Source organism: Notechis scutatus, chromosome 15 (assembly GCF_049901735.1).
Source record: "Notechis scutatus isolate UNSWTSFEM ecotype Mainland chromosome 15, rNotScu1.2, whole genome shotgun sequence".
Lineage (NCBI taxonomy): Eukaryota > Metazoa > Chordata > Lepidosauria > Squamata > Elapidae > Notechis > Notechis scutatus.
This window is the reverse complement of record NC_142023.1, coordinates 3,082,714-3,095,749: the sequence shown is the minus strand read 5'-3', so window position 1 is coordinate 3,095,749 and position 13,036 is coordinate 3,082,714. Positions and strand designations below refer to the sequence as shown.

The window sequence follows — 13,036 nt, the reverse complement described above, 5'->3', positions numbered from 1 at the left end:
CCTTCCTGGGCCTCAGCAAGGGTCTCCCAGCACAGCTGATCTATGCACAGCTGACTGTCGGGAGGGAAAAAAAGAAAAGAAATACCATAGGCGAATGTCAGGCGGGCAGGTAAGCGAGCATTGGGCGAGAGGGCGACCGGATTGGGGCATGGCCAGCCAGAACTTACTACCGGTTTGGCGACCCACGCCACATTCTTGCTACCGGTTCGCCCGATCCGGTGCGAACCGGCTGAATACCACCACTGCTTCCCACCCAGGCCTCTGTTTCCCAATCCCTCCATGGTGCAACGGTGGTCTCCTCTCTCTCTCTCTCTCTCTCTCTCTCTCTCTCTCTCTCTCTCTCTGTCTCTCTGTCTGTCTGTCTGTCTGTCTCTCTCTGTGTCTCTCTCTCTCTCTCGTTTATTATCTCTCTGTGTTTTGACTCCAACGCCTTTTTTCCTGCTTCGTATGCGATTTCGAGACAATCTTCTCCCCCCGTGGCATCCGTGGATCTGCGTGTTGCGGTTGGAAAGAATCACGGGACGTCTGCTTTTGGAAGTGACCCGGCGTTCTGGGTTTGCCAGTGGATCTGGGTGAGGAGGAGATGCGTCTTCTTCTCGCCTCCCCATCCCTTCCCAAACATGAAAAGTGCTCTTAAGTGTCTATGCCACCCACTCACCACCCTCCCCTCTTCCTGTCCTCCTTCCAGAAGTCTTTATGGAGTTCTACCTTGCCGAATTTCAAGACATTCCAATAAATTTTGTAATTCCGCTATGGTCCATGATCTCTGAACGGTTCTTTGCCTTTGAATTATGATGGGTTTGGATGCTTTCCTTGCAAACATTAGAAGGTGAGACAGGAGGGACCCCAAAGACTAGCTGTAAAATGGGGCTGTAAAAAAAGTGCAGAGAAGAGCAACCAGGATGATGAGGGGACTGGAGGATAAAAGAGACGACGAACGGTCGCAGGAACCGGGCCTGGCTAGTCTAGGGAAGAGAAGGACCAGGGGAGACAGGAGAGCAGCCTTCCAATATTTGAGGGGCTGCCCCAGAGAGGAGGAAGGGGTCAACCTGTTGTCCAAAGCACCCAAAGACCAGAGAAGGAATAATGGATGGAAACTGAACAAGGAGAGAGATTCAACCTGGAAATAAGGAGGAATTTTCTGACAGGGAGAACCATCAACCAGTGGAACCAAAGTTGCCTTCGGAAGTTGTGGGAGCTTCATCCCTGGAGGCTTTCAAGAAGAGGCCGGACTGCCACCTGTCAGAAATGGGGTAGGGTCTCCTACTTGGGTGGGGGGGGGTTGGACTATTCTAGATGACCTACAAGGTCCCTTCCAACTCTGTGAATCTGAATCTGGCTCTGGATCCATCACGCCACAGATGGGGAGGAAGCCATAGAGAGAAATGCCGTTAACATCCTTTCTTCCAGTCAACCCAAAACGGGGCCCATGTTGGTTTCAAAAGAAAAAAGAAAAGAAAATTCTGGGGAGTTGTCGTTTTTTTTTCTAGCTTACAAAGCTGAGGTGTCCCTCCTCCTGGAGACCTTTTCCTGGACAGCAAGCACAGCTTGGAGCCTGGCCAGCCATGATAAGACATCAGGCCCAACTCCAGCCGCAGGCGTGGGGCTGACTCGGAGGGGGTGGCCCGTTTCTCCCTGTGAAAAGCCTGGTGGGAGGGTGAGGTGGAAATCTCGTTGGAGAAGTTGGTGAGAAGGAGGAGGAGGAGGAGGGAGGGAGGGAGGGAGGGAGGGAGAAAAGGAAGGAAGGAAGGAAGGAGGAGTTAAGGGAGGACAGAAGGGAGGAAAGGAAGGAAGGAAAAGATGGAGGGAGGGAGGGAGGGAGAGAGAGTTAAGGAAGGAAAAAGGGAGGGAAGGAAGGAAGGAAAAGATGGGGAAGGGGGAAGGAAGGAAGGACAGAATGAAGGGAGGGAGGGAAGGAAGGAAGGAAAAGATGGGGAAGGAGGAAGGAAGGGAAGGAGAATGTTAATGAAAGAAAGGAGAAAGGAAGGAAGGAAAAGATGAGGGAGGGAGGGAGGAGAGAGTTAAGGGAAGAAGGGGGGAAAGGAAGGAAGGAAAAGATGGGGAAGGAGGAAAGGGAGGGAAGGAAGGAAAGAAGGAAGAAAAAGATGGGGAGGGGGAGGAAGGAAGGAGAGAGTTACGGAAGGAAAGAAGGCAGGGAAGGAAGGAAGGGAGGAAAAGATGGGGAGGCAGGAAAAAACCAGCCAAGAAATGGAGCTTCCAGAGGTTTTATCTTGCAAAATGTTCTTTCCCAGAGACCCCAAACCACTAACAACTGGAGAACAGTTTCCAGATGTTTGCTTCTAGGCATAGCTTCCCATTCAGACATCATCAGAACTCTCCTTTCGAAACAAAATCCGGAGCCTAGATTGTGGGCACACTTCTGTTTTCCTTCTTAGGACCTTTTAAAGACATATATTTAATTCAGATCTCAGCCGGGCGAACCGTTCAGATAGCAGCAGCTGTTCCCTGAGTTTGAGGTTTTTTTTTCCAGATGTGTGAGACTAGGGTGCCCATGAGCCACAGCCAGCCTGGCCGAGGATATCAGGCCTGGGGGAGGGAGGATTCCTTAAAAAATATTCCTAAAACTTAGGATTCGAAAGCAAAGTCTCACCACCAACTTGAGCTTTCTCGAGGCAAAGCCAACAAATTCATCGATCGAGCAGCTGACCCTTAAATTTAATTTGGCGGGATATTTTCCACGCATCCCTTCCCCTGCCCACTTTTAAAATCTCATCACAACCACACATCAAGATTTATCTGAAACGGTCTCGAGTTCTCCTACTTGAGCAGGGGGCTGGACTAGAGGACCTTTAAGGTCCCTTCGAGCTCATTCTATTCTAGTCTTATTTCCTAGAGAACAGAGAGGGAGAGACGAGGGGAAGAATTTCAAGTTTTTATTTTGTTTCGGCCCGAAGAATCCCTCCAAAGATACAGCTTGTTATCTCCCTGTTTGGGTTTCAAAATATGTAGCCGAATTTCGGCAACAAAAGTCTTTTTATCCCTGGTGGTGATTTTGTGTGTGTGTGTGTGTGTGTTTAAAAGAAACAACTCTTAAGTGTTACTTTAAACACTGAAATGGTCCCTTCCCTCCTCCTCTCCTCTCCACAGCAGACCCAATTTTCAAAATAAGAAAGGTAGATGAATTAGATTACATCCAAGAGTTACGGCAGGGTTTCTCTAATGTGGCCATCATGGGATTGCTACCGCAGGATAACAACACCCATAATGCTTGTCGACGCATTTGCCTTTGTGGCGCTTCCAAGGATCTTGCCTTTTGAAGGAGATTGGAGGCGGTTCCAAAAACACTGAATTTTGCAAGGGAGGATACACGCGGAAAAAGGCATGGGTTGCATCCAGAATAAGACGGGATAAAAAACGAGAACTTTTAGCTTTCTGAAACATGTCAAAAGACAGCAAGCACTAACATGTTGCTCACACCCACAAAGCCATTGTCCTGATGAAAACTGGAAAGGTGGGAAAACTCCAGTGGCCCCCAGAAACTTCCCAATGATGATGATGACAATCGTAATTTTAAAAATAGTGCTCTGAACATGTTTCCATTGGCACCCGTGGAAACTATTTCATGCCGAAAATGGGCCAGTCCAAAAAAATAATAATAATTCCATCAGCACCCAGAGCCGTTTTCTGAAGCTCAAAATCTCTTAAATCCTCTTTAGCCTCATCTTCCACCCAGCTTCATGTCCCTGGCTGCTTCCGGTTGTAAACAGGGTGAAGGTGGCATCTCTGAAGGCTTCGGGGTCGTGGTGCTGATTGGTTGGGAAAAGCCCTCGGAGAGACGGTTGGTGTGAAAAGAAAAAGGGGAATTTTGAATCGGGGATGAAACATGGAGAGGTTCAAAAGTGGACCAACCCTCAGGAGTTGGCTTCCAGAGATGAGAAAGTCTTTCTAGGGTCAACTAGAACAGATGACTCCAATGGAGGATGACTTAAGGTTGAGGACCAACGACATGAGAAGATGTTGTGGAGGAAAAGTGGCAATGCTACCCACTAGACCAGGGGTCTTCAAACATGGCAAGTTTAAGACTTGTGGACTTCAAACTCCCAGAATTCCTCCTCCTCCAGTCATGTTAGCTCAGGAATTCTGGGAGTTGAAGTCCACAAGTCTTAAAACTTGCCAAGTTTGAAGAGCCGTGTGCTAGAGTCTCAAGTGTTTCTCCACCTTGCCAAGTTTAAGATGGACCTCGACTCCCAGAATTCCCCTGAGATAGTTCTTGAGAAGGTTTGAGGTGGAGAAAGACTGTCGTAAGACCTTAAAGCAAGGGTCTTCAAACTTGACAGCTTTAAGACTTGTGGGCTTCAAACTCCCAGAGTTCCTCCTCCAGTCATGTTAGCTCAGGAATTCTGGGAGTTGAAGTCCACAAGTCTTAAAAGTTGCCAAGTGTGAAGACCCCTGCACTAGACTAATCTTCTACCCAACACTACCCTTTGGGGTTGACTACATAGCCTTCCCTGTTGCTGTGGCTCATTTGCTCCCGGAGAAGACACCACGGTAGGTGGTGCTCACCAGAGGTTCACAATGGATCGTGGTGTTGCCTGGTTCTTCTGCTTGTTCTCCTTAGCTTCTGGGCATCAGCTCCAAGCTGGGAAGCCAAGAAAGGGAGAGGGGTCAGAAGGTTCCCCTACCAAGGTTGCTATTTTATGACCGAGGACCTCCAGAGATGAAGACCCAAATAAGCCACAATCCACAGCAAAGGGGACGCGCGAAGGGAAGTGGGAAAGGAACGGCGAGAAAGCATCTTGGTTAGTCAATCATCACTGGAAGGGGCTGGAGAAGGAACACGAGGAGCGGAGGGCCTTCCCTTCTCCATCTTCTGGTTTTTATTGTCCCTCAACGGTCACCGGTTGGAGGCACGTTGCTGGGTACAGCTCTGCTCACAAACCTGTAAGAGGAGAAAAAGGTCCATGGTGGTTTTAGGCTGTTTTCTTTCGGTCTTCACACCTATTTTATTTTTTCAATCTAAAAAAAAGTAGACCGAAGCTCATCCGGAATCGAAGGCTCAATCAGGACTCCCCCCACACCCCCAATAACGAAGTCAAATCACCCTGGTTGTTTTTTTTTTGTTTTTTTTGCAAAATCGCCAAAAACTGGAGATGTCGACGTAACCCCCTCCAGGCGACATAGCTCAAAGACCAAGGGGTGGCCTTCGAAAATTTTAGCAACAGGTTCTCTGCCTGGTTGCTGGGTGGGTGTGGCCACAGTGGGCGTGGCCTAGTCAGCCTCCTGCACCACGGTGAGCGGGGGGTGTTTTCATCCTTCCCGGACTCCTGAGGCTCTCTGGAAGCCAAAAACAGGCCCATTTCCGGCCTTCTGGAACGTCCGGGAGGCCCGTTTTTCACCCTCCATGTGCACCCTGCACTTACTTGCATCTAAAACAGGCCGAGTGGGGACTCCTGGGAGGGGAGGGGTGGGTTGGGCGGGGCCAGCCAGGAGTGAGATTTGGGGGTTCTCGTAGCTAGGGGATCTCCCGAACCCCCTCGAGCCCCCAGCAGCCCACCCCTGTTGAAGACCCCAGCCTCACAGTTAGCCCCTTGTTTTCACAATGGAGGGAAGAGGGTCTCGCCTCTTTTGCCGCCACCTCCCCCCCCCAGCCAAAGGAATGTGCTTCGTTTTCGAGCCCCCTTGCTTGGGGCCGACGTCTTGGATGTTCACGCCCAGCCTCGGCTCAACGGTACCCCCGTTTTTCCAAGGCTGGGACCCTAACTGTGCAAGGCTTAGGGTGGGGTTGGTGGGGGTGGAATCCGATCTTGCCTGCAGCCTCCTGTTTTGGTTCTCTCTCTCTCTCTCCGCATCCCCGGCCACCTCCCCGATCCTGTCAGTGCCCAGCTGCAGGAACAAGGCGCACATGTTGCTATGCGCGGCTTAGCAACATGCAAGATACATTCACCAACGATAATGAAATTATCGCGGGGAGACAATGCGGTGACACTGGAGGAGGCAGGGGCCACGGCGATCACTTTCTTTGCCAGCCGGGAACAAAAGAAGCACCTCATTGTGTGGGTAAACATATGACAATATTCTTTCTCTCCCCATCACACACACACACACACACACACACACACTCACACCCCTGCATGGCCCACAGCCCCCCTCTTTCCCAGGGTGTTCACCTCCCCGCATAATGGAACGTCAGCAATATCAGCAGATCATACCTCCATAAAGCCAGCCAGAAACCCATTGGGGAGGGGGCTGTTGGGCAAATAGAAACATGTGGCCTCTTGTCGAATGAATGGGGTCCAGAGGTTTTCGGTGAGGAGGGGGCCGGCGAATCAAGAGAACAACCCTTTCCCTCTCTCTTTTCTTCTTCTTTCCATCAGCACTTTGTGCCGTGTTTAATAGCAACATTGTTCTCTTTCTATCGCTGAATGCAAATTTGCGGTTCAAAAAAACACAATAATAGAAATCCGGTCCCGCCACAGTGGCTGGCCTGATCAGGAGATGGGGGTCGGTGGGTTCTCCCCCTGTCTTTGCAAAAGTTTGATATCTTTTTTTAAAAAAAATTATTGTCACAACTTTCTCGACAATTCTACTGCAGAGGGTCTCTCGACTTACAATCATTTAGCGGCTGTACGAACTCACAACGGCACTGAAAGCAGCGACTTGTGCAACCGTTTCTCACTCTCACAGCTTCCCCAGGATCACGTCATCAAGATCCAGACATTTGGCAACTGACTCATACTTGCAGAGTCCCCCTTTTGCGACCTCGTGGCAAACGAAGCCAACGGGGAGGCTAGATTTGCTTCACAGCCGGGTTACTAACCGAACGGCCGCGGCGATTGACTTAACAACGATGACAAGCAGGGTCATAAAATGGAGCAAGACTTGCTTAGTGAACGTCTCGCTCAGCAATGGAAAATTTTGGGGTTCGGTTGTGGTCTTTAGTCGAGAACTAACTCAGGTCTGTCCAAGGTATGAATTCTGAGCATGACGAGGCTCTTTGATAGTGGAATTTGAGACACGGTGAATACGCTTGCAAAAATTAGAAATTGATTGGTGATTTCCACTGCAGGGGCTGCCCCGATCTGGAGGGGATTTTTCACCTTTGCAAAAGTTTGATACTATTATGATCTCTTTTATTCATTAAACATGAAACTCAGCTGACTGAACATTTAAAAATGTATCACAAATATCACTAACTGGCACTGATGGCTGATACGGGTTGATGCCAGCATCCTAGGTATCAACCAAGTATCTTCTTAAAATGTACGATGTTGTGAGTAGCACAGTTTTTTTGCAGTTCTGCTGATGTTATTGCAGGAGGCTGCAATTTCTTGATGTGTTTTATAAAATTCTTGGACATGGTAGCAAGTGCCCCAAGGACAATGAATATCACTGTTACATGTTTTATCTACAATTGCGTCATTTTGATGGATTATTATTTATTATTATTATTATTATTATTATTATTATTATTATTATTATTATTATTATTATTTGCACAGTCAGCCAGATGTTCAGACTGGGTGTGACATTTTTGTCTACCTATCGAGTCCTTACCAAGGACCTGGGATAGGCAAATCTGGATGTTTGATGGTGTTATAGAGATCGCTGCCGGATGGAAGCTGTTCCAAGCAAAGCTGCCTTCTGCAATTGACCGATGGCAAATTTGTCAATGCCACTGATGGTGTTCAAGGGGTGCTCCAGTTGTTTCGGGACTGCACCCAAGGCACCTTTTACCATTGGTACTACCCTTGCTTGCCTTTGCCACAGTCGTTCTATTTCTATTTGTCGGTCTTTGCATTTTGTTTTCTTCTCCCGTTCTTTCTCTTCTCTTCTGCTGTCTCCACGCACTTCCCCATCCACTCTCCAGCCTTTTTTGTCTTTCTTATCGACAACTGTTAAGTCCGGGGTGTTATGTGGCAGGTGCCTATCTGTCTGGATTCTGAAGTCCCAGAGCAATTTAACTTTTTCATTTTTTATGACTTTTTCTGTTTTATGGTCCCACCAGTTCTTGCTTATGGACAAATGATATTTCTTGCAGATCTTCCATTGCACCATTGTTGCTACTTTGTCACGCCGCTGCTTGTAGTCTGACTGGGCGATCTTCTTGCAGCAGCTCACCAAGTGGTCCACTGTTTCCTCAGCTTCTTTGCATAGGCAGCACTTACTCTCTGTTCCTGTCTTCTCAGTTCTGGCTTTGCATACTTTTGTTCTTAAGGCTTGGTCTTGCGCAGCCAGAATTAATCCCTCGGTCTCTTTCTTTAACTTCCCTGCTCTTAGCCATTGGCCGGTCTTCTTATTATCTGCTTACCCTTCTATTTTTTTAATGTGCTTTGTCTTCCCATGCCTCTGTTCTCTTCTTCATTTGGTGGTCTTCTTCTCCTTCTCCTCCTCCTCTTCTTCTTTTCTTCCTCCTCCTCTTCTTCTTCTTTTCTTCTCCTCCTCCTCTTCTTTTCTTCTTCTTTTCCTCCCTCCTCCTCTTCTTTTCCTCTTCTTTTCTTCCTCCTCCCCTCCCCTTCCTCCTCCTCCTCCTCTTCTTTTCTTCTTCTTTTCCTCCCCCTCCTCCTCTTCTTTTCCTCTTCTTTTCCTTTCCTCCTTCTCCTCCTCCTCTTCCTCTTCCTCTTCTTTCTTCTTCTTTTTTCCTCCTCCTCCTCCTCCTCCTCCTCTTTTCCTCTTTTTTTCCTCCTCCTCCTCCTCTTTCCTCCTCTTCCTCTTCCTCTTCTTTTCTTCTTCTTTCCTCCTCCTCTCCTCTTTCTCCTCCTCCTCCTCCCTCCTCCTCCTCCTCCTCCTCCTTATTAGTATTAGTATTAGTATTATTAGTATTATTTTGCAACTTTCTCAACAAACATTCTGCAGAGAAGGGATACTCAGGTCTGGATTCTGAGCGTGAGAAGAGGCTTCTAGCTAAGTGCAATTTGAGGCATGGCTTCTCCAGTTAAAAAGACAGAGGTTTGTTTTTTTTCCAGCCCTGAACCAGTGAAAATTCAGCAAGGCTGAACTTAACAGCGGGAGGCCTTACCTGATGATTTGAAGGCAGTCAGTTGTACAGCCTGGAAAAAGAGAGAAAGAGAGAGAAAGATGATGATGATGATTTTCCACCCACCCCCCAAAAATCTCTGCAGGTAACTCCCATTTGTCTCCAGTTCCGTAGCAAAACAATATCGAATTAAACTTTGCTAAACAAACTTTCACCGGAGCTCTTTTCAGTTTGCAAATGTGAGCATTGATCATATAACCTAGCAGTGCTTAAAATCCCATCTTGGATGACCGAAATAACTCCTATTTTTTTTTAAAAAAATATTTATTGCCCCAAACCAGAGTTCTGTCTTTTTGCCTTTCTGTTCTGAAATGCTATAAGAGATTGTGATCAAATTCCACCTCAATTTCTTTTTTCTTTTTTTTTTCTAATTTCTTTTCTGGATCGCTGGCTTTTTCCAACCTGCGTTCCCTTCAGAAATGGAGGTGCAATCGTGTGTTTTTTTTGTTTTTTTTTAAAAGAGAGAGTTATTTCGTGTTTTTACGATGCGCCTCCCACCCCTTGTAAAAACTATTTTAATCCATTTCGCCTCGCAGGGGCTGCAGCCTCCTTGTTGCTGGAGCCCTAGAGGATGATGTGAGTTGTAGTCCATATGTCTGCAAGGAAGCAAGCGACTCTCCCCCTGAGGGTCATCTAATCCAACCTCCTCTGGATAAGGGGCTGCCCAGTCTTTTAAAAACCTTTTAAAATGGTGAGCAAGTGGCACAAACACAGCCACAATGAACCTTGAATTCAACCCCAATGCTAGCTGCATTTTCACCCGAGTTCAGCAAATCCACTGTGGGTTCAGCTCACTCATATCAAAAAACCTTCTTATGGTTTTATCACAGACAAAACGTTGTTTGAGCCCAGCGAGTGTATGTATATACTCTGTGTGTGTGTGTGTGTGTGTGTGTGTGTGTGTGTGTGCATATGTATATAAAGTGTCATCAAGTCACTGTTGACTCATAAATCCCTGCCTAGATATTCTCCCTCAATATGCACCAACCCGCATAATTACACGCCCACGCAGCACTCTGCAGGTGCACCTAAAAAAATCCACAAAGCTAAGTTTCTAGACCTTATGATCTGGAAGTCGATCTCGAACAACAAACAACCGAGAGCCAATCTTTGCATGTTTTTTTACCCCACCTCCCCCCGCACAGCTGCCGATTCTCGATGGGATCATTTAATCCTCCCCTCTTGGGTCGCACGTAAGAAAGGTGGGCTGCCCATGAAATTAGGGGTCAGCAACCTACAGCTCCGGAGCCACATGCGGCTCTTTTGGCTCCCTGTTGGCTGATCCGTCCCCATCATTCCTCACCTGGCCTGAGAAGGTCATCCCTGATGGCAGGGGATGGAGATTCACTGAGGTGACTGAGTGGGAGGGAGTGAACGTCGAGTTGGCCACACATTCTCGCAGTCACACCAGTTGTTAAATTATTACCTCCCGGTGTTCTGTTTTCTGTGGGAAAACGGGTCCAAATGGCTCTTTGACAGTGGTGGGGTTCAAATTTTTTTTACTACCAGCCCTGTGGGCATGGCTTGGTGGGCATGATGTGGCTTGGTGGGCATGGCAGGGGAAGGTTACTGTAAAATCCCCCTTCCTTCCCTCCCCACTAGCCTGCTTTCCAGCTCCGTTCTCCTGTTCAGGGCAACCAAAGGAGACCCAGCCGATCATCTGGGACTCAATAGGAGGCAGAGAAGAGATGGGGTTGGCGGGGCCAGTCAGGGGTGATTTTGGCCGATTCTCCCAACTACTCAAATTTTCCGCTACCGGTTCTCTAGAACCGGTCAGAACCGGCTGAATCACCTCTCGGTGGGTGAAAAGGCCGGGCTGACACCCCACTCTTTGCCTGCTTTCTCCTTTTGGCTGCAGATGTGAAGTATGTGGAGAACTCCAGCGTGGTGAAGGAAGCCCAGGAAAAAGCCAACTTGGCCCTGATGGAATACACCATCGTCCATTATCCCCACGCCATGGACAAATTCCGGCACCTGCTGATCCAGTTGGCCGACATCCGGGCCCTGAGCATGCAAGCCGAATTCCCGCTGCCAGTTCTCCAGAACCGGCTGAATCTACCTCTGCTCTTTGAGTATTTAAGTTTGCAGACCCCTGCCTTAAACCGACAAACCGAACAACGATCTTTCCCGTTGCAAAATAAAACAATAAAATAAAAACAGGAGCAGAATGCGCCTTATCCTGAAGACCCCTTTGACCCCCCCTCCTGGTCTCTCCAGCTGGGGAAGAAGATGCGGAAACCAGGCACGACGCTGCCTCTCCCCCTCCTAAGTACCAACGCTGGCCTTGGCATTTAAAAACCAGCGGCAACGCTTAAGCGCTGACCGCCCCAGCTGGCTTAATTGCTTTAGCCCGTGCTTAAGACCAGGTGCCCGGTAACTTGGCAATGACGATGGGTCTCTGGATCTAACCCCGCGGAGGCGACTGGCACCCTGCTTTTGCTAGAGCCAATCCGGACCCTCCGAAAGGAAGACTGCCCAGAGAGGTTGCTTGGCGAGCTCACTTCGCTGATTAAACGGGGGCGGGGGCAGGAAAGAAGAGGGGAGGGGAGAGAGCAGTTTTTCTGAGGGAGAGGCAGTTGGAGTCCTCCAGGTGTTTGGGGGTCCAAAGATGGCCCAGAGAAAGAAGCGCTTGTGGAGCCATGCAACATGGACAATAGCTTGACTGAGGCCAGGGCGTACAGCCCATACATGGCCATTAGAACCTGTTTTATCCTACACAAGAGACCATGAGGTGAGGTGGCTCAGTGCCATACGCTCACATCGACATGGTGGCTTGATCCCAAGGTGCAGGTGATCATTTAGGGCGGCGGGGGGGGGCAACCTCAAGGTGCTTAGATCTGGCCTGCAGGGCTACCCTGGAAACGGCAAAGGAGCAGCCCGTGGCGCCTTTGCCGGTGAAAATGGGGCCCAGGGGGGTTGCACTTGCCCCGCCAAGCTCCATTTTGGCTGGCAGAGGGCTGGCAAAACAAACTAAAAGCAAAACAAAAGGAGGAGCATTTCCCCTTTTGCATTTGAGCATCCAAGAAGGGGCAGGAAAGGAGAAAGGGAAAGAGGAAAGACAAGGAGGAAAGAAAGAAAGAGAGAGAGAAAGAAAGAAAGAAAGAAAGAAAGAAAGAAAGAAAGAGAGAGAGAGAGAGAGAGAAAGAAAGAAAGAAAGAAAGAAAGAAAGAAAGAAAGAAAGAAAGAAAGAAAGAAAGAAAGAAAGAAAGAAAGAAAGAAAGAAAGAAAGAAAGAAAGAAAGAAAGAAAGAAAGAAAGAAAGAAAGAAAGAAAGAGCAAGGAAGGAAAAAGAAGGAAAGAAGGGAAGGAAGACAAAAGGAGAATGAAGAGGGAAGGAAAAAGAAGGAAAACAGGGAGGGGAGAAGAAAGGGAGGGAGGGAGGAAGGAAGGAAAGAAAGAAGGAGATTATAATGAGAGGGAGGGAGGGTCTCAGAGAAGTCCTGCCTAAGCACCTGGCCACCACAAGTGCCTCTCCCCAATATGAATGACATCGAGCTGGCCACGCCCTCCCTGGCCACGCCCACCCCAGCCTCCCAAGGTCAACCACAACCCTGATGTGGCCCTCAAAGAAATCGAGTTTGGATACCCCTGGTTTAGGGCATTTTCTGAGGGGGGTGTGGCTGGGCGGGACTTACCGGTTTCTCAGGTGACATAATTGACGAAACGCTCCGTGGCATTTTGGCACTGAAGTTCCCTACATGAGGAAAAGGCGCATCAGTTGGGTGCAACAACCAACATCTGAATGCAGCGTGTGTCTTCCTGCTGGCCGGAAGGCCCACCTGCTCTCCCTACCTTTACTCTCCCTACCTTTACGGCTGTCCTTCTCGCTGGAACAGGTTGTATTCTCCGGGGTGGTTGGGTTGAACCTGGCCATCTCCCAGGAGGTGTTCCTAGGACTCGACAGGTAATTGACAGGGTGGGAGCAGTTCTGAAACAAGAGGGAAAGAGAAAACCTGCAGGAAACCTGGGAGGAAGCAGGAAAACCCTCCTAAGATGTTGAAAAAGCAGGTGGGCCTTCATAACTTCGTGCAAAGGGAGGTTG

The 13,036-nt window shown here is 48.6% G+C and overlaps 1 protein-coding gene across 1 annotated transcript in view; it reads right to left on the bottom strand.

Annotated features, from left to right (window-relative positions):
- Positions 1-4,892: 4,892 nt before the first annotated feature.
- The window catches only part of ADGRD2 (adhesion G protein-coupled receptor D2), a 49,303-nt gene continuing 41,159 nt past the window's right edge, over positions 4,893-13,036 (bottom strand). Inside the window, exons 22-25 of the mRNA XM_087944266.1 lie at positions 12,787-12,922; positions 12,630-12,688; positions 8,978-9,008; positions 4,893-4,900 (exon numbers count right to left, since the gene is read on the bottom strand). Of these exons, the coding sequence (XP_087800392.1) occupies positions 4,893-4,900; positions 8,978-9,008; positions 12,630-12,688; positions 12,787-12,922 (234 nt within the window). The remainder of the gene's footprint in view (positions 4,901-8,977; positions 9,009-12,629; positions 12,689-12,786; positions 12,923-13,036) is intronic.